We start from the raw sequence: 23,474 nt of genomic DNA, 5'->3' as shown, positions 1-23,474 counted from the left end.
AACTCTGAAGCTTTGTCCAGGTTGCAATGGAAACTTCTCTCCATTGCAAACTGTGATTACGGGGGGGGGGGGGGGAGGGATTGGCTCATCAGGACTGCTCCTCATGCAAATGTCTCCTAAGCGAGTCGTCAGGCATAAGAAAAAACATTCTGATGCTTCGCTTCACCCCAGCAGTTCAGTTTTTGTAACAATTTTCCATTTTGTGATATAATTCACTATTATTTTATCAAACAGGTAGGTGTCCCAACATTGTCCCCTGGAGGTTAAAGGCAGAACAGCAGACACCACAAAACACCTGCATCACATTTCAAAGCAAAATACTGAAATCACAATCTAGTCAGTCTTAGTTACAGGTAGGTAGCCGTGTTGGTCTGCCATAGTCGAAACAAAATTTAAAAATTCCTTCCGGTTGCACCTTAGAGACCAACTGAGTTTCTTACTGGTATGAGCTTTCGTGTGCATGAAGAATCTGAAGAAGTGTGGATGCTCACGAAAGCTCATACCAATAACAAACTCAGTTGGTCTCTAAGGTGCTACTGAAAGGAATTTTTTTTATTTTGTTTAGTCAGTCCTATGCATTCACATTCCCCTTGCTTTCCCCACCAGGAAGAAAGGGTGTGTTCAACTTTGGTTGTGTGAAGTTGTGCTTGAAAACAACATTCACGGGAGGTCCTGCTTTGTATTGTTGTGGAAGGATCATAGTTTATTGGCGGTGAACACACACATGTATATTGTAAATGTGTGAATCTGTTTATTCTTCTACATAGTTCATGCTCATTTTTGATACAGCTATGCGGTGTCGCACGTATCAGTTTAGATGCTAATTCCTTTTGGAAACCTGGAATATATATTTTGTATAATGTTACACATATAACAATGTATATAATAATACATTGGCTCCCCATCTGTGGAATGCTCTCCCCAGGGAAGTTCGCCTGGCGCCTTCATTGCACACCTTTTGGCATCAGGCAGAAACGTTCCTTTTTAACCATGCCTTTGGTTGATCTGATTTACTTCCTATGCCCTTTTAAAATGTGTTTTTTTTGTGGGGGAGGGTGGTTGCTTTTATTTTTATTGTGCATTTTGTGGTTTTATATCTTGATTTTATTCTGTGAACCGCCCTGTGACCCCTGGGTATAGGGCGGTATATAAATTTAATAAATAATAATAATAACCTCACAATGGTAACAAGCTGCTCAAGAGTAGATCAAACGACTTGAGAGATGATAGGATCTTCCACTATGGTGGCATTTAAGCGATGGACGGGAATCTACCTGTCAGATATGCTGAGGTTTGCAAGATTCCGGCATTCAGCAGTTAGATGAACTCCAACGTCCCATCCAGAAGGTACTCAAAAATGATAAATTTTGCCAGTACAGTGGTACGTCAGGTTAATAACTTAATCCGTTCCGGAGGTCCGTTCTTAACCTGAAACTGTTCTTAACCTGAGGTACCACTTTAGCTAATGGGGCCTCCCACTGCTGCCACGCTGCCACCGTGCGATTTCTGTTCTTATCCTGAAGCAAAGTTCTTAACCCGAGGTACTATTTCTGGGTTAGCGGAGTCTGTAACCTGAAGCGTCTGTAACCCAAGGTACCACTGTATTATACACACCGATCATTCATGGCCTGTTGGCAGTTCCTTAAATAAAACCAAAAGGACACAAAGACAATAGATCAGGCTTCCTCAAACCTGGCCCTCCAGATGTTTTAAGACTACAATTCCCATTACCCCTGACCACTGCTAGCTAGGGATCATGGGAGTTGTAGGCCAAAAACATCTGGAGGGCCGAGTTTGAGGAAGTACTGAAAACTATCAAAGCAGTCAAAACCCAGACAACAGCAGAATGCCAGTAATAGCATTAAAAACCAACAAGGGGAATGATAGGAGCCAACTCCTAGGGGCTGAAGTCCCTTCGCCCTCCCTCCAATAAAATGTTTGATGGGGCTGCCTCTCCCCCCCCCCCCAGTTGATGGGCATTGCCATTCAAATGGTGCTGTGTGTGTCGTGTCTTGTGATCAGTTATGCAGGGCAGGGCTTACCTGTCGTCCCCCCCAAAATATTTTATTCAAGTTGGCACCCCTGAGGGAAATACAATTTAGCCAGGCGTTTGGAAATTGCAAATAAACAGTGTTCTCAGAGGTGGAATGAGTGAGGCAGTTTGTGGTCCCTTTCCCCCTGTTCTTGGCCTTCCTGATTTCTGATTCTTCCTGTCATTTTAACTATTTCGGCATAATCCATCAACTTGATCTGCCATTCTTCTCTGGTATACGTCAGCTCCTGAGCGATCTTTGTTTGCAAACTCTAGGGGAAGTGTGTGAGAGAGGTTTTTGCATCAGTTCCCCATCAGATGGTACCACCGTGGAACACATTACTGCCTGTCACCCAGTCAAGACAGTAATAAACCGCCTCGTCTTCAGTCTGGAAATCGGAGATGGTTAAATAGTAAGTGTTCCCAGAGGTGGAGGCAGTGAATCGATTAGGGATCCCGTCTCCCCGGGTGCTGGTAGCATAGAACACAAAACGGGGAGCCTGTCCACCTTTCTGTTGATACCAGCTATAATCATACAAGCTGCCACTACTTCTAGAGCAGAGGAGTTTGACAGTTTGACCCGGGAGCACAGACTCAGAGGCAGGCTGGATCAATGTTGTCTGCGATGTGACACCTTTGCAAAAAGAAAAGTCAAATAAAAGCACATGAATCATTTCCAGAGTTCTCAAATATTAGGAAAGACTATTGTAGAAGACAAATAGCTTTCTTGCTGGTACATGCAACATTTTCTGTGCCCTCAGATTTCAGAAAATTATTATCTTCTTGTGAAAAGTAACAGAAGTCAAGACAATACGTTAGGTCTCCACAAACATACCTGAACAGTAATTGAGACATGTGACGAGAACAAGGATCCAGGCCATGGTGAATGTCAAAAGGAGGGTGGATCCCACAAACAGATCTCTAATCCTGTGGCACCTCCCTACCACCCTCTTAAATCACCTGGGAAATGAGGCACGAGCAATTATGCAAATACCTCGAAACCCATTGGCTTTGCTAGAAAGAATATGAGGAAATACAGGGAACAACCAACAGATGACCACAGAACAGATTTTGCATGAAAGCTTCTTTGTATTGTTTAGGACATGATTGGGGAACTGTAGACCCAGGGGCACAATATGGCCTCCCAGAATTGTTGTTGTTGCTGTTGTTGTATCCTGCCCATCTGACTGCGTTTCCCCAGCCACTCTGGGCGGCTTACAGTGCGCACAAAAAAAATAGTAAAATGTCAAAGATTAAATACTTGCCAATACAGGGTTGCCTTCAGATGTCTTCTAAAAGTGGTGCAGTTCTTTATTTCTTTGACATCTGATGGGGGGGGGGTGTTCCACAGGGAGGGAGCGACTGTCAAGAAGGTCTTCTGCCTGGTTCCTTGTGAGTTCACTTCTTGCAGTGAGGGAACCGCCAGAAGGCCCTCGGAAGAAAACCTCAGGGTCCATGCTGAGCAATGGGAGTGGAGATGCTCCTTCAGGTATTTCCTTCTCAGGACCTGCTCAGAACATGCCCACTTCAGGCCTTACTGACATGGTGATGTGGCTCCCAATGATTTTGCCTGACTTGAACATATCCCTGAATGTTGATGATGCTTCTTGCTTGCTGGGCTCAAAGTTGCCCATCTCTGTCCCATGTAATCCAAAATTACTGAAGTTTCCAAAGTGCGGGGATCATAATATAAATGTGGGTGGAGAAGAGAGAGCTTGAACCAGATCTCAAAAAGGATGGATGACTGGATGATTCAACAACCCAGAACATACAATAAAGCAGAGAAAGTTGTGTACAGGCACTTGAATTCCATGCATGAGTAAGACTCAAACAAAAAAAACCATCTGTTGATGAACTCATATTTCACAATGCAGGTGACTCTTTAAGTCATTGTCTCTCAGATGAAGAGAAGCGGAACCAACAGCTTCTCCTTGTGTCAAAAACCCAAATCATATGTAGAATGGTTCTCCATAAAATATTCACCTTAGAAATAAAGAAATTAAGGCACTAATTAGATCTGAACTGGTTTGTCTTTGAAGCAAATGTTTCACAAAAGAGGCAGAAGTAGGAAATTGCGTTCCAAAGCTCAGCAGGGCCTCTAACATGACTTCCTGTTTCTACCAGAAGTCGCTTCAGAGGCATTGCAGGGCCTCGGACGGGGCCTTGGAGGATGCGTTGGGGTTCCAATGCAACATCCGGTAGAAACCAGAAGCCATGACAAAGCCCTGCAATGTGGGTGCTGAGCACCCACAAAAACTGTGGGCGCCCTGGCATCCAGGGCCCTCTAGAGTTAGTGCCAGTGTCACTTGAAGATTTATAACAGGAATGGTTTCACAGGTCCTAATCCAACCACTATTCCACACTATCCCTTGGGAATGCCAGCATGGATGGGCTGGATAAAGAAGAGTGCTGGAACCTCGATTTACACTGGAGCAAGCATGTCCAAAGTCTGGCCTGAAGGCCACTTGCGGCTGGTTTCAAATGCAACCCCCAGGCAATTTTGAAAAAGCAATCTCTTGATCCAGTGCTGGATTTAAGTAGGCTGAAACCTAGGGCCTCTACATCTAGGGGGCCTCACCAGCCAGCCCGCTCCCCAGTGCTGCAGTCTCCCCTCTCCCAAATTTGTAAACCCAAGACTTCATGCAAGGCCTCGGTCCAGTATACCTGAAGGAGCGTCTCCACCCCCATCATTCTGCCCGGACGCTGAGGTCCAGCGCCGAGGGCCTTCTGGCGGTTCCCTCATTGCGAGAAGCAAAGCTACAGGGAACCAGGCAGAGGGCCTTCTCGGTAGTGGCGCCCGCCCTGTGGAACGCCCTTCCAGCAGATGTCAAAGCGATAAACAACTACGTGACATTCAGAAGACATCTTAAGGCAGCCCTGTTCAGGGAAGTTTTTAACGTGTGATATTTTATTGTATTTTTGGTTTTTATGGAAGCCGCCCAGAGTGGCTGGGGAGGCCCAGCCAGATGGGCGGGGTATAAATAATAAATTATTATTATTATTATTATAAGGGCAGGGCGACTCAGGACTAGCAAGTGGGGCACAAAATGAAGCAGTGAGGCACAACCTGAATGGCCTGCCCAGGCTGCCTTTATTACTGTGTATTGTGCTCTACAATGTTCCTGACATATATTTCAGCTTTCTGTATTTATTTTTCATCTGGACTTTCACAGTTTGGCCCAGAGACGACAGACTCAGAGGCAGGCTGAGTCAAAGTTGGTTGTGAAGTGGCACCTTCACAAAAAGTAAAAGGGAAACCATGATTTGGGTACATTTCTTCATGCTTTCAAATATCAAAGCAGCATTAGGCTCATATAATAAATAGACACATAATGGAAATAGCTTTGATGTTGTCCTATTTGCAGTGTGTACACCACACTGTTACCTGACCAACTGCTTAGAAGTGCCAAGGAAAGCAGAGTCCAGGCCATGGTGGCCTGTGCAACGGAAAGAACCTTCCCTTCTACAAGAGATTGCGGTGGGATTTTATCCCTCCTTTCTGAATTCCCCCAGAAATACCAAACGGCTCCTTCATACAAATGAGTTCTGTGCTGATTGGTTCTGCAAAAACCTCTTTGTCTCACTGCTTGTGTTTGTGTGAAACCAATGAAAAAAGGACATATTATTTTCATAATGGTGCTGTGGGTGGTTCTCACTTTGGCCTGGAGAGATTCAGATAAGTGCTGGAAGTGTGAAGAGATGGAGGGAACGTTCTTTCATATTTGGTGGACATGTAAAATGGTAAAAGAGTATTGGGGAATGATTTATAATGGATCGAAAAAAATGTTTAAAATTACTTCCTCCCCCCCTCCCCGAAAAAAAACCAAGAATCCTTTCTGTTGGGGATAATCCAGCCTGAAATTCCCAGGTGTCAGAAAAATGTTGTTTATGTATGCTACTACTGCAGCTCATGTTTTGTCAGCCCCCAAATGGAAAATGAGTGAGGTCCCAACCAAAGAAGATTGGCAACTTAAGTTGACAGAATATGCACAACTTGCAGACTTAACATATAGAATAAGAGAACAAGAAGAACATATGTTTAAAGAATATTGGGAAAACGTTTATTGAATATATGGGAAATAATTGTGTATCGCTGAAAATGCTAGCAGCATGAAGATAAATTCAACAGCGTAAATAAGTTTTGATGGATTTAATAATGAAAAACCGACTGGTATAGTAAGATACGTAAAATGAACCATGGAAAGAGAAGAAGGGAAGTCATTGATACCTTAAGGATGTAAAATGTGTATTTGAAATTGTAAAACAGAAATTTAATAAAAATCATATTAGAAAGAAAGAAAGAAAGAAAGAAAGAAAGAAAGAAAGAAAAAGGAAGGAAGGAAGGAAGGAAGGAAGGAAGGAAGGAAGGAAGGAAGGAATAATCCATGGTGGCATCAGGAGTTTGGGACACATGCGCATAACCTAACTCAGCAGAATAAGCGGGAAAGACTCTCAAATACAACAGGATTGGCTTTAACATTGTGAATTGACATAAAACACATTACCACATAGAGTCCCCCAAGGTAGTCCAGGGGGGAATCTGAAGGACCAACTGTAGAGGACTAGTGGACAGTATTTGTCCTTGGTCTTTAAGTTTTCCACCACCAGAAGTTGGGAATCCATAGTGACTTTTTGAAATAGAGCAAGAGAATGATTTTCATTAGGCTATATTCTGTCCAATGTATCGTAAGTCTGATCCCAAACACAACTTGTGTTTTATTTGGGAATTCACAAACCTCTCCAGATGGTTCACGAGATGGGAGCAAGTCTACATTGACTTAATATAAGGTGATGTACATGTTTGTGCAGTGGTACACAATGTCTCTGTGGAATGTACATATATCAAATATGGGGAATGTTGTGCAACATCTCCGCCTGCAGTCAGGGGTCCCTTTAACCTTTACCTTTACCTTTACCTTTAGGAGAAAAACCCAAGTGGCTGGTGCCAATTTGCCAAGTGGGAAAAATTCCTACCAGGCCCCTTAACGGTGACCAACCGAGGTCCATAGCAAGGTCAAGGACAAAATCCTTAAAGGGCGGGAGGGTGGGAAACCGGAGCAGCTGGAAGCGGCAAAGAGGGAGATCCCTGGCCGCGCCTGCATTAAATGGAGCAGGCCACGCCCCCCAGGCCAGCCGATTGGCTGGCCAGGGGATGACACGGTCGGGGATTCCCTCAATCGCACGGAGACTGAGAGCCAGCCCCCGTGCGCATAGTGGGAGGGTGAAGCCCGCAACCCCAGCTCCTTTCTAAGTCGGAAGTGGCTTTATTGCCAACAAAGCCAGTGAAAACATGAAGAGCATTGTTTATTCGGACATGTGTCAGATATTTAATGCAAGGTCATATCTCCAATAGGATTCTTTAGTCTAAATAACTTGATAACTTTTAATGCACATTCTTGTCGAAAACTGACAAAACTCATTCACGTGCATCTATGCTCTTGAATGATTCAGGATTCTACACTCGTAAGAAAGAAGAGAGAAGGTTTTTGTCTCAGTTCCCCATCAGATTATACCACTGTGGAACGTGTAACTGCCAAGCTCTAAGTCACAACAAAAATAAACTGCTTCATCTGCAGCCTCGATGTTAGAGATAGTTAATGAGCCAGATTGCGAACCGGTGAAGCGAGCTGGGACCCCTTCTCCCCGGGTGCTGGATCCATACCACAGAAAACGGGGAGGCTGTCCAGGTTTCTGTTGATACCAGTGAATATCATCCCAGGAAGTACCACCATTTCTAGAGCAGGAGAGTGTAGCAGTTTGGCCCAGAGACACCAACTGGGAGGCAGGCTGAGTCAAACTGGGTTGTGAAGTGACACCTTTCATAAAAAAAAAAGAGAAAGGAACCATGACTTTGGTACATTTCCTATGCATTCAAATACCACAGAAGCTTTATCTCCCTCTGGCAGATAAAGTTTTGATGTTGCCCTACATGATGTGCGTCTTCCACACTCTTACCTGAGCAGTAGCTGAGAAGTGACAGCAAAAGCAGGTACCAGGCCATGGTAAGACTCCTTTAGAGTCTGACTAAAGATCTAGATAGGATCTTCTTCCCCCTCTCTGAAATCCCCTGGAAATGCCAAATGTCTCCTTCGCGCAGATCAGTTGCATGCTCATTGGTTCTGCAAGAGTGTCTTTATCTACTTGCTTCTCTCCGCGAAAAGCCAATGATCAAAGGAGAAATTTGCATGATGATGTTGAGGGCAGGCCTCACTCCGGCCAAGATAAAAATTAAGGGGTCATAGTGTTACCAAGTACAGTGGTACCTCGGGTTACAGAGGCTTCAGGTTACAGACACTTCAGGTTACAGACTCCGCAACCCAGAAATAGTACCTTGGGTTAAGAACTTTGCTTCAGAATGAGAACAGAAATTGCGCGGTGGCAGCAGGAGGCCCCATTAGCTAAAGTGGTGCTTCAGGTTAAGAACAGTTTCAGGTTAAGAACGGACCTCTGGAACAAATTAAGTTCTTAACCTGAGCTACCACTGTACAGTCATACCCCCAGCTCCTGAACATCTTGGGAGTCGAATGTTCTGGCTCCCAAATGATCGAAAGCCGGAAGTGAGTGTTCCTGTATTCGAACGTTCTATTGGAAGCCAAATGTTTGATGGGGCTTCTGCAGCTTCCAATTGGCTGCAGGAGCTTCCTGCAGCCAATCAGAAGCCGCCCTTCGAAAGTCAAACGTTTCGGAAGTCAAACGGACTTCCGGAATGGATTCTGTTTGACTTCCGAGGTACAACTGTACATAACTTAAGGGCAGATGATGCCCAGGGTTCATCACAGTAGAATGAGCAGAAGGTTCCCTAAATGGACCAGTTATGAAGTGGAGCAACACCCACTGCCATATAAAGACCCTCCCATCCCATTTAGTTCATTAAGTCCACAGCTGAAATTTTTCAGAACTCTGGGTGGGGGACATTGTTCAGATAGAGGACTACAAGCCCATCTGGATCATGTTCTGGATAATGAGGGAGGGGGGCCGAGGGTGAAAGTGGGTGGAGCAACATCTAGTGATGTTACCTTTGTAGTACAGGCTGCTTTCTAGCTCTCACTCCCCTCTCTTGTCAATTCAGACGAGCAAGAAGTGTTGTCAGAATTCAAGGACACAATCCAGATGACCAGAAGCATGCAAGGAGACCACATAGCAGAGGGGGTGAGTGATGTGGCCTGGATGGAGGGGTATGTCTTAAGATGGGCACGATCTGTGGCTATCTTGAAGGGTCATCTAGAAAGGCCTGGACATGGAGATGCAAAGTCGTGGAGGGAAAGTTCCTTCATATGTGGTGGACTTGTAAAAGGGAAAGAGAGTATTGGGAAATGATCCATAATGAATTAAAAAAAATGTTTCAAAGTACTCCCCACTCCACCCCACCCCCAGAGTCCTCTCTGTTGGGGATAATTCAGACTGAAATTCCCAGGTGTCAAAAAAGGTTATTTATGTATGCCACTATTGCGACCCGTGTTTTGTTAGCCCCAAAATGGAAAACAAGCGAAGTCCCAACCAAAGAAGACTGGCAACTTAAGTTGACAGAATATGCACAACTTGCAGACTTAACACACAGAAAAAGAGAACAAGAAGAACTTATGTTCAGAGAAGATTGGAAAACATTTATTGAATATATGGGATATAATTGAAACATTGGCAGCATTAAGATAAATTCAAGTGTTGATGGATGCAATAATGGAATACTGAATAGTATAGTTTTTTTGTAAAATATGCAGGGATTTATGATATGTGAAATGAACCATGGAAAGAGAAGAGGGGAAGTCACTGCTATTTTAAGGATGTAAAAATGACTACAGTGGTACCTCGGGATAAGTACTTAATTGTTTCCGGAGGTCCGTTCTTAACATGAAACTGTTCTTTAGCTAATGGGGCCTCCTGCTGCTGCCGCGCCGCTGGAGCACAATTTCTGTTCTCACCCTGAAGCAAAGTTCTTAACCTGAAGCACTATTTTTGTGTTAGCGGAGTCTGTAACCTGAAGCGTATGTAACCTGAGGCACCACTGTACAAGATTTGAGAAAATGTGTGTGGAGTGGTGGGGAGGAAAAAGCACCACCCATTAACCAGAGCTGAATTCAGACGTGCAAGTTCTGCCATGGTCCACGTCAGGTGCAAATGTGAATTCACTTCGCCGCAAGTGAAGTTGAGCAAAGAATTTCTAGGAGTCCAGTTGCTGCAGCAGCACCCTCCTTGAGACGTTTTCAGGTCGACCATTTTGTATCTGATTGCTTGTAAGGGTTGGATTTGCATGAACTGCAAAGCCTCATTTAAACGGTGGTGTCAGGGACTGGACTGAAGAGGAGAAGGAGTGGGAGATGTGTCCCCTCCCCCCCTTCTCCTGTAGCTTCCAGAGAGAAGGAAGGCAGTCCTGATTTACAGCAGGGCTTGGAGGAAGATAACAGCTCAGAGATAGGCAGACAGCAGAGTTATGCAGAGTTAGGAGAAGGGGGAGGGGAGGCAGAGCAGCTGGCTAACATGTCACTGGACAGCATAACCGACCCCCCTTCTCCCAAAATGCGGCCTTCATTAAGGGTGAAAGAACAAAGAGCACAGAGACAATTGTCCACGGGCAGATGCCGTAGGAACAGGTGTTGTTGCTGGAGGGGAGAAGAGGAGGAGCTCAGTGCGAACAACTCCATTATGGAGGAATGACCGGAATTCTTTGTCCTTACCATCATGACTGAATAAATCACGTGTATAATAATAATAATAATAATAATAATAATAATAATAATAATTTATTTATACCCCGCCCATCTGGATGGCTTCCAACAGAATATTAAAATACAGTAGTCTATTAAACATTAAAAGCTTCCCTAAACAGGGCTCCCTTCAGATGTCTTCTAAAAGTCAGATAGTTGTTTTTCTCTTTGACATCTGATGGGAGGGCGTTCCACAGGGCGGGCACCACTACCGAGAAGGCCCTCTGCCTGGTTCCCTGTAACTTGGCTTCTCGCAGCGAGGGAACCGCCAGAAGGCCCTCGGCGTTGGACCTCAGTGTCTGGGAAGAACGATGGAGGTGGAGACGCTCCTTTAGGTATACTGGACCGAGGCCGTTTAGGGCTTTAAAGGTCAGCACCAACACTTTGAATTGTGCTTGGAAACGTACTGGGATCCAATGTAAGAACTGGTTTGACAGGCCAGTGGCCTGTTTTGACAAGGTCATGCCAAAATTGTGGACCTCTGCGTAATGGTGGGATGTGTCACTGTCTCAAGGCAAATCTAAAAAAAAATGTAGTTTAAACACTGACAACTGGGAAACACTGGCCTGCGAGCGCTCCAGTTGGAGAACAGCCTTTACCAAAGGTGTCATGGGCTTTGAAGACACTCAACTCAGGACGCAAGGGAGAAATGTGCTAAGAGGAAGGCACACTTGGCAAATCCACACTGTGATCAACTCCCGCACAGAAACCAATGTCCCCACTATGGAAGGACACGTGAATCCAGAATTGGCCTCCACAGTCACTTACAGACTCATTGTTAAAACCATGTTTATAGAAGACAATCTTACTCAGCTACGAGTGATTGCCAAAGAAGAGGAGGAGGAGGAGGAGGAGGAGGAGGAGGAGGAAGAGGAGGAGGAGGAGGAGGAGGAGGAGGAGGAGGAGGAGGAGGAGGAGAAGAAGAAGAAGAAGAAGAAGAAGAAGAAGAAGAAGAAGAAGAAGAAGAAGAAGAAGAAGAAGAAGAAGAAGAAGAAGTAGTGGTGGTGAGGTCATTTCTGTAAAATGTTTAAATAACTTGATATTCTTGCCAAAAAGAAATAAAGTTCATTTGGACCAAACTCAGCTCTTGCCTAATTCTGGTTTCTTTGCTTTATGGGGAAGGAGAGAGAAAGTTTTTGTCTCAGTTCCCCATCAGATGGTACCACAGTGGAACTTCGGAGTACCGGTGCCTTCCCATGCAAAACAGTGATAAACTGCCTCATCTTCAGCCTGGACATTGGAGATGGTTAAATAGCCGGTATCCTCAGAGGGAGAAGCGGTGAACCTATCTGGGACCCCGTCTCCCCTGGTGCTGGGACCATACCATAGAAAACGAGGAGGCTGCCCAGGTTTCTGTTGACACCAGCCAAAGGTCTGCCAGCTCCCCTTATTCTTAGAGCAGGAGAGGGTCACAGTCTGACCCAGGGACACAGACTGGGATCCCAGCTGGGTCAATGCTGGCTGTGAAATAACACCTTTGTAAAAAAAAAGAGAGAGAGAAAAATAAATGTATGATTCTCAATCCTCTCTGTTCTCACATACCACCTGAACTTTAAGGCACTATGATAAATAAAGATTACAGATATGCCCCCCCTCCCATTTAGGCCAACTTAAGTCTACTTCTTTTTATGTTTACCTAAACAGGAACTGAGAAGAGCCAGGAAAAACAGAGTCCAGGCCATGGTGAGCTCTCTAAAGCAAGGCGACTTTCTGAAGGTTAACAGGCAACTGCTGGTGGTCCTGAGTCTTTCCTTTGTTAAAACTTCCCAGAGCTGGTGAAGGATCTCTTGATGCAAATCCAGGCGGTGCTCATTGGCTCTGTTAGAAAGCATTTGTCTGGAATAAATGATGCAGTAAGCAAAATACAATGGAACTGATTTGGATAAAGGAGATGTTTGCTTTTTAAAATGAGGAGGTTCTTGTCTTGTGAACTTGAGGCGATACTAGGTCAGTTTACCACAAGGAAGCCTGTAATTCATGCTGGGACTGTAGTTCAAGGGGTGAGGGGTGATGTGTGGATGCTGAAGGTGCCATCCCTGCATCTCAAATTAATTTTTAAAAAATCAAGCAGCACATGATGACAAAGGAGGGTGGTGGGTTGGCTTCTTTCAACAAGCGGTGTTTAAATAGGCTTGCAAGTTATCATCATCATCATCATCATTATTAATTTTATTATTCACAAACAGAAAGAAAATGAAAAACATAGTTACAATTCATAAACCATATTTTACCAAACCCAAACTCATATAGACTAATAAAGAACTATAATTTGCACCTGTCTGGCTTCCATCCACCACAACTTGACATCTTTACTGCATACTCTTATTTACATTGTGTCCTTATATTGTTCATTTTATATCTATTAGTAATTTTACCTTGAACTAGTTCCTCTTTGCATACTTATTCTATGCATATCAATCTGTTTTCTTTAGAACAGTGTTTTTTTAATATATTCCTCAAAACATTGCCATTCCTTCCTTTGATTAGACTGATTTCTTATGGCTGCCGTTAGTTTAGCTAATTCTATAAATTCACATAATTTACTTATCCAGCCTTCCTTTGTGGGAAGAGTATCCCCTTTCCAGTTTTTAGCAAGCAATAATCTGGCTGCGGCTGTGCCATATAATTTTTTTTTATTCTGTTGAGACTAAGACAGCCAGTTGTGTCTGCCTTGGTGTTGAAACCCTTTTATTTCTGGGAATCTGCCTTATAGCAGCTCCAACTATTTCTCCATTTAAGGCAATTCCAGCTTGCCATTATTTTCAGGTGAGATTCAGTCACGTACCAGCAAATTGAGGCTGCACAATTCAGGTTGATTTCAAGGTGTTGTGCAGGAAGCCAGCTCCTCCTCAAGCGAGTAGTCAGGCATAAGAAAAAACATTCTGACGCTTCGCTTCACCCCAACAGTTCAGTTTTTGTAACAATTTTCCATTTTGTAATATAATTCACTATTATTATTTTTTAAAAATGGATAGGTGGCCCAACATTGTCCCCTGGAGGTTAAAGCCAGAACAGCAGACACCACAAAACACCTGCATCACATTTCAAAGCAAAATGCAGTGGTACCTCCGGTTGCGAACAGGATCCGTCCCGGAGCTCCGGTCAGATTCAGAGGAATTCACAACTGGAGGTGCCACTTCTGCGCATGTGCATGGTGCGAAACCTGGAAAAATACTTCTGGGTTTGCTGCATTCGCATCCTGAAGGATATGCAACCAGAGGTGTGCGTATCCAGAGGTACCACTGTACTGAAATCACAATCTAGTCAATCTTATGCACTCACATTCTCCTTGTTTTCCCCACCAGGGAGGGAGGGTGCGTTCAACGTTGGTTGTGGGAAGCAGTACTTGAAAACAACATTCACTGAAGGTCCTGCTTTGTATTGTTGTGGAAGGATCATAGTTGGTTGGTAGTGAACGCACACACGTATAATGGACATGTATATTAAATGTGTGAGTCTGTTTATTCTTATAGAAAGTTCATACTCATTTTTATACCGTTATGCACAGGGTTGCATGTATCTGTTTAGATGCTAAATACTTTTGCAAACCTGGAATATATATTTTGTATAATGTTATACATATAATAAAGTATATAATGTATTTTAGCAAAATTGAGGGGGGGCGTCATTTCATGTTGAGATGAAAGAGTGAACTGGCCATTAGGAAACCATCTCTGCAGATAAACTCAACATAGAGATTGATTGATTGATTGATTGATTGATTTAAATAAACTTTTCAGGTTTATACATTTCACTGATTTTACAATCATTTTGACATTTCGAAGCTTAAATTTATTTTTAATATCTTCTGCATATCCTCATTAACTTAATTTGCTCATTTATTCATCTTCTTTAAATAGATAGGCTTATGAAACTGCAGGTTATTACAATAATCCTGCCAGTGTTTTTATCTGTCTACAATTTATCTGTAAACATTCAATAAACCATTTCCATTCCTTTATTTATTCCATTCTTTTATAATCTATTAAGATTATACTGGCAAGAATGAGTCTTTCTGTGGAACGTCTTCCCATCACATGGCAAGGAGATAAATAACTATCTGACTTTTAGAAGACATCTGAAGGCAGCCCTGTTTAGGGAGGTTTTTAATGTTTGATGTTTTATTGTGCTTTTAATTTTGTTGGGAGCTGGACAGAGTGGCTGGGGAAACCCAGCGAGATGGGCGGGGTATAAATAATAAGTTGTTGTTGTTACAATGAAGTTAGGTTGCATTGACCCTATTGCGTAAACACTTAGAGCTGACTGCTTGTTTGGTCTTTACGTATGAACGTATAGGAGAAACCAAGGGTGGAGACCTTACAAATATATGTACAGTGGTACCTCGGGTTACATACACTTCAGGTTACAGACTCCGCTAACCCAGAAATAGTACCTTGAGTTAAGAACTTTGCTTCAGGATGAGAAAAGAAATCATGTTCCGACGGTGCGGCGGCAGCTGGAGGCCCCATTAACTAAAGTGGTGCTTCAGGTTAAGAACAGTTTCAGGTTAAGAATGGACCTCCGGAACAAATTAAGTACTTAACCTGAGGTACCACTGTACAGTGGAGACTCTGGATATGAATTGTATTCGTCCCAGGGGGTCCATGCGCACCCTGACAATTTCATAAGAAGAGGCGCCACTTCTGCACATGCACACGCTGCGATAGAGTGTTTCTGCACATGCGCGTGGTGCTCAGAGCGCTTCTCTGCATGTGCAAGATGCACAGAGCACTTCTGCACATGCACATGCGGCTAAACCCAAAAGTATACACTTCCCGGTTTGCCGCATTCGCAACCTGAAAGTGTTACATTACCCAAAGATAACATAACCCAAGGGTCCACTGTACTGAACATACATTGTGTGAGGGTGCACAGTCTCTCTATGAAAGCAGAATTTCATCAAATACATGAAAACTGGTGCAACTTCTCCCCCTACACACTAAATGTAGAAGAGCAGCTCGCACAGAAGCTGTTGAGGACCAACATTTTACGTCCTTTCGGAGGGAGCCAGATGAAGCCAAGCGGAATAGGAATTTGCTTCCTAAAGGGATGCATATCACCTTCAGGACTATAGGAGTTGTTGAGACAGGGCCTTGCTCTACATTACTCACTAGGGTTTTAGATAGAGGTCTTTCACACGCATCCCTGAAGGATCTCAGAAACTGAACCTGGAACCTTCTACAAGCAAACAGGTGTTCTACCACTAAGCTATGGTCTCTCTCCAGGGCAGAGGCACCCAAGAATTCAAGTTTCCCCAGATCATAATTCATAAACAAAGCCTTTTGCTTAAGGAAAAACAGCAAGGGTGGGCTTGATAGGAGAGGAGGACTCGAACTCCTGTTTTGCCTTCAGTAGTGTTATAAGAAGGGACACGGGTGGCGCTGTGGGTTAAACCACAGAGCCTAGGACTTGCCGATCAGAAGGCTGGAGGTCCGAATCCCCGCAACGGGGTGAGCTCCTGTTGCTCGGTCCCTGCTCCTGCCAACCTACCAGTTCGTAAGCACGTCAAAGTGCAAGTAGATAAATAGGTACCGCTCTGACGGGAAGGTAAATGGCGTTTCCGAGCACTGCTCTCATTCGCCAGAAGCGGCTTAGTCATGCTGGCCACGACCCGGACTCCGTACACCGGCTCCCTCAGCCAATAATGTGAGATGAGCGCTGCAACCCCAGAGTCGGCCATGACTGGACCTAATGGTCAGGGGTCCCTTTACCTTTTAGTGTTATAAGAAAACTGCTCCCTTTCCTTTTTTGGGTACAGTGGTGCCTCGCAAGACGAAATTAATTCATTCTGCGAGTTTCTTCGTCTTGCGGATTTTTTGTCTTGCGAAGCACGGCTATTAACGGTATTAGCGGTTTTAAGAAAAAGGAAACAAACTCGCAAGAACTCGCAAGACGTTTTCGTCTTGCGCAGCAAGCCCATAGGGAAATTTGTCTTGCGAAGCAACTCACGAAACGAAAAACTCTTTCGTCTTGCGCGTTTTTCATCTTGCGAGGCATTCGTCTTGCGAGGTACCACTGTATTCCAGAATCCATATAGAGTCCTTAAGTGGGTTCCCTATTGGCAGGAGAAAATAACAGAGGCCAACCAGAGTATATTGAGAAGCAAAGCGGCTAGTAAGCCTGATCTTTATTCAAGGAACTGTTGCAACAGGGTCCCCACTCACCACAGGCAGGAGGGAGAAGAACCCCAAACAATGATGCACAAGCCCCTATATAAACTTCTGAAATTGCCCACCCTGTAGCCCAAGACCACCTCCCTAAAACATCATACATGCATCACAGAAGGAGGCGGTCTCCAGCAGAAATTTGAGAGTGTTGCTTCTCTCCCATCTGCCAGGATACCTGATAATGCCTTACTTGACTGCATTTTCTGGGTAGCCTGGCCATTCCTTTGAGATGGTAAACACTTTAGTTCCTGAATCTCTTACACATATTGATAGTTTAACAGATACTTGCCAGACTGTATTTGCAGGGAGGTGTAAGCCCCTCCAGTCCAAAGACAATTGGAAAGCTTTTCCCATTTCCTTCCTCCTTGCAGAGAAATATTTGAGGTCAATTTGGGAGATTCAACATGGCTTCAGGATTGCTCTCCTGTACTATTTCAGACACGTGGTTTATGTGTTTGCCTTGTACATTTATGAACATTTGAGACCTGAGAATTCTTATAACATTAGGAAGGTCAGACAAAATTTGTGGGCCCTTGTTTCTCAGTGAGGTATGTCAGATATTTAAGGGGAGATCCTTTCTCTAACTGAATCCACGTGCTTAATGTTCTTGCCAAAACCAAATGTCACCCATAACCAGTTATGCTCTTCAGTGATTCTGGTTTCCCCTGCCTAAGCAGGAAGAGGGGAGGTTTTTGTCTCAGTTCCCCCTCAGATTGTACCACCGTGGTACATGTCAATGTTGAACTCCCAGGCACAACAGTAATAAGCTGCCTCGTCTTCAGCCTGGAAGTTAGAGATGGTTAGATAGCCATTGTTCCCAGAGGAAGAGCCTGTGAATCGTTCCGAGATCCCTCTTCCCCTTGGACTGTCGCTGTAGATCACAAAGCGAGGAGGCTGTCCAGGTTTCTTTTGATACCAGTAAAATGGGTTCCACCTGCCACTACTTTTAGAGCAGGAAAGTGTAACTGTTTGGCCCAGGAACACAGACTGGGACGGAGCCTGAGTCAAAGTTGGCTGTGAAATGATACCTGTGAAAAGAGAAAAAGAAAGAAATTTAAGGATTATTTGAATAAATATTGTAATATAAATAATTAGAAGTCACTTGAAAGTACCAAATAGGTTTAGGATTAAATTAGGATCTGATTGTAAGCAAGTTAGATTTAGACTAGTAAGAAATGAGAACAAGACAGTTAATGGCTGGAATTAATTTTAGTTAAGAATGTTATTGGAGAGCTGTTACATGCAGATATAATGAAATTCAGAAGGTAGGGATCTCAGGAAGTCAATTAACAATGTAAGAGAAATTGGGTTCCCTTTTTAAGGGACAGGCGTTTAAGATCCCTTTTTGTTTTTGTTTAATATTGTATTGTGTTTTCTTTGTGTGTATTCTTTTCTTTTTTCTATGTTATATTTGTTATAATTGTGGAAAATTCATTTTAAAAAATTGGGTGGGAAAAGAAAAGAGAAAAAGACGCTTGGTGTCTTGTTTCCTTCAGTTTCAGAAAAGCTTTCTTTTCTTTTCTTTCTTCCTGTGATAAAATCATATTTCTTTCCCCCCCCCCATTCTTTTATTTACATTTTATACACTATTTTTATTTTTATTTTGACAAAGTAATAGTAATAAAGAAATAAGAATAAAAATGTGCACCCCACCCCATTCCATTGTAACTATCCAATCTCCCAAAATTTCAACAACTCTTGCAAGGGTTTGACCCCTTTCTGTTTTAACAGTACAAATTCCACAAACACCCTCCATATCACCTCAAAATCATTTTGGGTGCATATTCCCCATCTTATCTTAATGGCACATGTTAATTTATCTTTAATAGCTGTCTCCCACACCTCTTTATACCATTTTTCCATTTTATATTCTGCTTGCCCCCTCTACTTCCTGACTATAATAATTTGTGCAGCTGTCAATAAATTTGTGATTTCTGTTATCTCCTTAAACATCCTTTGCCACCTTTCTCCTCTGCCTCCTTCTGATACTTTTTTACATAGTTACACTCCCACCACATGTGAACATAATTTCCTGTTTCCCGGCATCCCCTCCAACATAACACCAGATATTCCTTGTTTATTTGATTTAATATGACTGGTGTTAAATACTAACATATTTCTCAACCCATGATAAACACATATGTACACTCTTAGGCCCACTTAAATCTATCTCCCCACATCCTTACCTGAACAGTCATTGAAAAGGGCCAGGAGAAACAGAGGCCAGGCCATGGTGAGCTCTGTAAAGGACTTCCCTTCAGAAAGAGACCAAGAGGGGATCTTCTTCCTCCTTTCTGAATTCCCCCTAGAAATACCAACTCTGTCCTTCATGCAAATTCATCTGATGCTCTTTGGTTCTGCAAAAGCTTCTTCATCTCTTTGCGGAAAGGCAACGATCAAAGGACATATTTGCATAAAAGTGCTGAGGGGTGGTACTTACTCTGATCAAGATAAAAAGAAGAGGAGGAATTTCAGGGATGCGGGTGGTGCTGTGGGTTAAACCACAGAGCCTAGGACTTGCCGATCAGAAGGTTGGTGGTTCGAATTCCCACGACGGGGTGACCTCCCGTTGCTCAGTCCCCACTCCTGCCAACCTAGCAGTTCGAAAGCACGTCAAAGTACAAGTAGATAAATAGGTACCGCTCCAGTGGGAAGGTAAACGACATTTCCGTGCGCTGCTCTGGTTCGCCAGAAGCGGCTTAGTCATGCTGGCCACATGACCCGGAAACTGTACGCCGGCTCCCTCAGCCAATAATGCAAGATGAGCACTGCAACCCCAGAGTCGGTCACGACTGGACCTAATGGTCAGGGGTCCCTTTACCTTTACCTATGGGGCAGATGTCCTGGACCCCCAGTCAGCAGCATAAACAGGATGCCTCTAAAATAATGCAGCAGAGCTGGTTTAAACACACTATGAAGTGATGTAATACAAATTAACATATAAATCCCCTGCTCAACCAGTTGGAATTCTGGAGATGCTGTACTAAAGCCACAGAAAACACCAGACAGTTTGGGTAGGGTCCGTTCCTTTACTGACAGTATAATGCAGTTACATAGCTCAGCAGTTACATACAGTTGTAAGGTAAAGGTAAAGGACCCCTGACAGTTAAGTCCAGTCGCGAACGTCTCTGGGGTTGTGGTGCTCATCTCGCTTTACTGGCTGAGGGAGCTGACATTTGTCCGCAGACAGTTTTTCCGGGTCATGTGGCCAACATGACTAAGCCGCTTCTGGCGAAACCAGAGCAGCGCACGGAAACGCCGTTTACCTTCCTGCCGGAGCGGTACCTATTTATCTACTTGCACTTTGATGTGCTTTCGAACTGCTAGGTGGGCAGGAGCTGGGACCCAGCAATGGGAGCTCACCCCGTCATGGGGATTCGAACCGCTGACCTTCTGATTGGCAAGCCCTAGGCTCTGTGGTTTAACCCACAGCGCCACCCGCGTCCCACTTTTTCCCTTTAGGTTTCCATTTATGTCCACAGGAGGTTATTATGAACTGAAAGCGGTGTGAATTGTCTAAACTGTTTGAACTTTGATCAGTTTGCTGCAATGCTAAAAACAGAAACCTGGTATGAATATACATTTTAATTTTTTGCAAAAATAAATAAATTGTATGCAGAACTACCATTTACACATGTGTGTTTGCATTACAGCTTCACTCAAGGAGCTTCCCATCTCCTGCTCTGTATTCTTCATAAAGCTCATAATGACTCTGTGGCATTGGAAACATGCACTGTTAGACACTCATTTGTGTTATTGTATAGATCTTTTTATAATGGGTCATGTTGTTTTTATACAGTTACACACATTGTTGCATCAACCTGTTTATGTACAGGTTACTTTGAGGATTGTGGAGTGTACATGTGTATAATGTCATACATGTGATGATGCACATAATATGCTGGAACTGTGCACAATTTAACAGAACTGGGACAGGTACTCTCTGCTTGTTGAGATTAAGGAACTAACTGGGATTAGGGGGGAAAGAAAAGAAATCACACAGAGCCTGACATTGAGATTTTAAGGGAAATTTCATATCTACCACTGTGCAGATTGCTGGTGCAGCTAGTGGGTTGGTGGTACTGCCATTGACTGAGACCAGGTGGCCTTCTGGCTAGAGATTGAAAGATCTTTTGACACAGGTGAAATTAAGCTCTTTGGGTTAGCAGAGATGCAGGTTCTGAAATCCTTCAGAGAGACTTTTTGTCCACACGCAGCTTCTGCTGAGTTGGGAGCCAGCGTCTCATGGTTCCTACTTGTTTCTTGCTTGTTCCAGGAAGCACAAAGAGAAGCTGAGAAGAAGGGGGAAGCAGAGGCAACTGAGAGCCTGCTAAGCCACACCCACACTGGCAACCTGAGCTCAGGGCTCAAATTAACCCTTTTTTCAGCAAGCGTGAGCCAGTAACTGTATATGACAACAGACTTGACAGGTGGTGGTTGGGGTTGGCAAGCAAATATTTAAGGGGATTCAATTAACTTCATTGTAGTCCCTAAATAACATGATATCACCACTCACTCCTGTCAGAATCGGACAAAACATTCAGGTTTTCAATAAGCTATTGAATGATTCTGCCTCTCCTCCCTTAATAACATCCATGAGTGTAAATAACTTGATGTAAATGCATGTTATTGTCAAAAACAGATAAAGCTCATTCATGCGCAATTATGCTCTTGAGTGATTCAGGTTTCCCCACTCTTGGAAAGGAGAGAGAAGGTTTTTGTCTCAGTTCCCCCTTAGATTGCACCAGCGTGGAACGTGCTACTGCCATGCTCGAAGCCACAACAATAATAAACCGCCTCATCTTCAGGCTGGATATTGGTGATAGTTAAGTAGCCAGTGTTCCTGGAGTAAGAACCAGTGAACCGATCCGGAATCCCTTCTCCCCGGGTGCCAGAACCAGCAAACACAAAGCGAGGAGCCTGTCCAGGTTTCTGTTGATACCAGTGAAATGCTTGCCAGCTATGACCACCATTTCCAGAAGAGGAGATTTTAGCGGTTTGGCTTGGAGAGATAGACTCAGAAGCAGGCTGAATCAAACTTGGTTGTGAACAGACACCTTTACAAAAAGAAAAGGAAAAGAAACCAGGGCTTGGGTATATTTTCCATGCGCTGAAATATCACAGAAGCATGATGTTCCTGTGATAGATAAAGGTAAAGGGACCCCTGACCATTAGGTCCAGTCGTGACCGACTCTGGGGTTGCAGTGCTCATCTCGCTTTATTGGTCAAGGGAACTGGCGTACAGCTTCTGGGTCATGTGGCCAGCATGACTAAGCCGCTTCTGGTGAACCAGAGCAGCACACGGAAATGCCGTTTATCTTCCCACCAGAGCGGTACCTATTTATCTACTTGCACTTTGACGTGCTTTTGAACTGCTAAGTTGGCAGGAGTAGGGACTGAGCAACGGGATCTCACCACGTCGCGGGGATTCAAACCGCCGACCTTCTGATTGGCAAGTCCCAGGCTCTGTGGTTTAACCCACAGCGCCACCCGCGTCCCTTGTTCCTGTGATAGGTTCATTAAATGTTGACAAGGAATGGGAGGCAGTAAGCACAGATCAGCCAGCGCAGGGATGACGTGGAATAGGAGAGACGGGGGTGGGGGGGTGGAATTTACTCGGAGCAACAGCATTATTTGATAGAGACTGCATTCCTTTGTCTCTCTCTGTGAATACTGAATAAGTTAACTCTTCTTGTCTATCTGCTTTTTAGCTGCCACCGGGGGAAGCCTGACAAAAAAGAGTGTTGTTGTTGTTGTTTAAAAAATAGATATTGCCTTGTTTTATTCAGGATGAAAATGAGGATGTGGCGAGATAGCCCCTCCCATTAACGGTTGGTGAAGTCCAGGCAGGCCCAGCCTAAGGCATTTTGTTTCCCTTTCCGTTCCATATTCATAAGTGAACTGGGCCAGCCATGGCAGCATCTCTGCTCAACAGTGTTGACATGAAGAGCTTCCTTCTCCACCCCAGAGAGCAGCAGGGGAGCTCAGGGAAGGCTGGCCAGACCACGAGGCACACACAGCTCCACCCTCCAATATTTGGCCAGCACTCCCTGCCACCCTCTGCATCTGCTGCCAGGACCCTTTGCCAAATGGCAAGGCCAGCCCTTTCTGCTGGGATCAAAGCTCAGGAGAGTGTGGGTGAAGATGGACAAGAAGAATATAATTCCCAGGTGTTAAAAAAAAAGGAAAAAGGTTATTTATGAATGCCACTACTGCGGCCCATGTTTTGTTAGCCCCCAAAAATGGAAAACAAGAGAGATCCCAACTAAAGAAGAATGGCAACTTAAACTGATGGAATATGCGAACATATAGAATAAGAGAGCAAGAGGAACATACGTTTAAAGAAGACTGGAAAATATTGCTTGAATACACGGGGGGAAATTGTGTACACTCGAAAACGTTGGCAGCATGAAGATAAATTCAACAGTGTAAATAAGTATTGATGGATGTAACAATGGAATACTGAATGGTTTAGTTTATGTAAAATATGCAAAACATTTTGGCACCTAGTTACAGGTAGGTAGCCGTGTTGGTCTGCTGTAGTCAAAACAAAATTTAAAAAATCCTTCCAGT

The 23,474-nt window shown here is 44.0% G+C and overlaps 2 protein-coding genes across 3 annotated transcripts in view; both read right to left on the bottom strand.

The window, feature by feature from the left end:
- LOC310751334 (immunoglobulin lambda-1 light chain-like) overlaps window positions 1–12,519 on the bottom strand; it is a 90,317-nt gene extending 77,798 nt beyond the window's left edge. The window contains exons 1-2 of one of the 2 annotated variants that reach the window (XM_083590638.1): window positions 12,371–12,519; window positions 11,909–12,209 (exon numbers count right to left, since the gene is read on the bottom strand). In XM_083590638.1, coding sequence (XP_083446764.1) covers window positions 11,909–12,209; window positions 12,371–12,416 — 347 coding nt within the window. In that variant the 5' untranslated portion in view covers window positions 12,417–12,519. Of the gene's footprint in view, window positions 1–7,556; window positions 7,849–7,987; window positions 8,138–11,908; window positions 12,210–12,370 lie in introns of those variants that run through there. The other variant, XM_083590639.1, reaches the window with a different exon arrangement.
- Window positions 1–23,474, bottom strand: part of LOC310751335 (immunoglobulin lambda-1 light chain-like) — a 100,135-nt gene that overhangs the window by 69,806 nt on the left and 6,855 nt on the right. The window lies entirely within an intron of this gene.

Source organism: Podarcis filfolensis, assembly GCF_964270895.1.
Source record: "Podarcis filfolensis genome assembly, chromosome: 16".
Taxonomy (NCBI): Eukaryota; Metazoa; Chordata; class Lepidosauria; order Squamata; family Lacertidae; genus Podarcis; species Podarcis filfolensis.
Note: the sequence above shows the minus strand (reverse complement) of the source record. Positions and strands in the feature narration are given on the sequence as shown.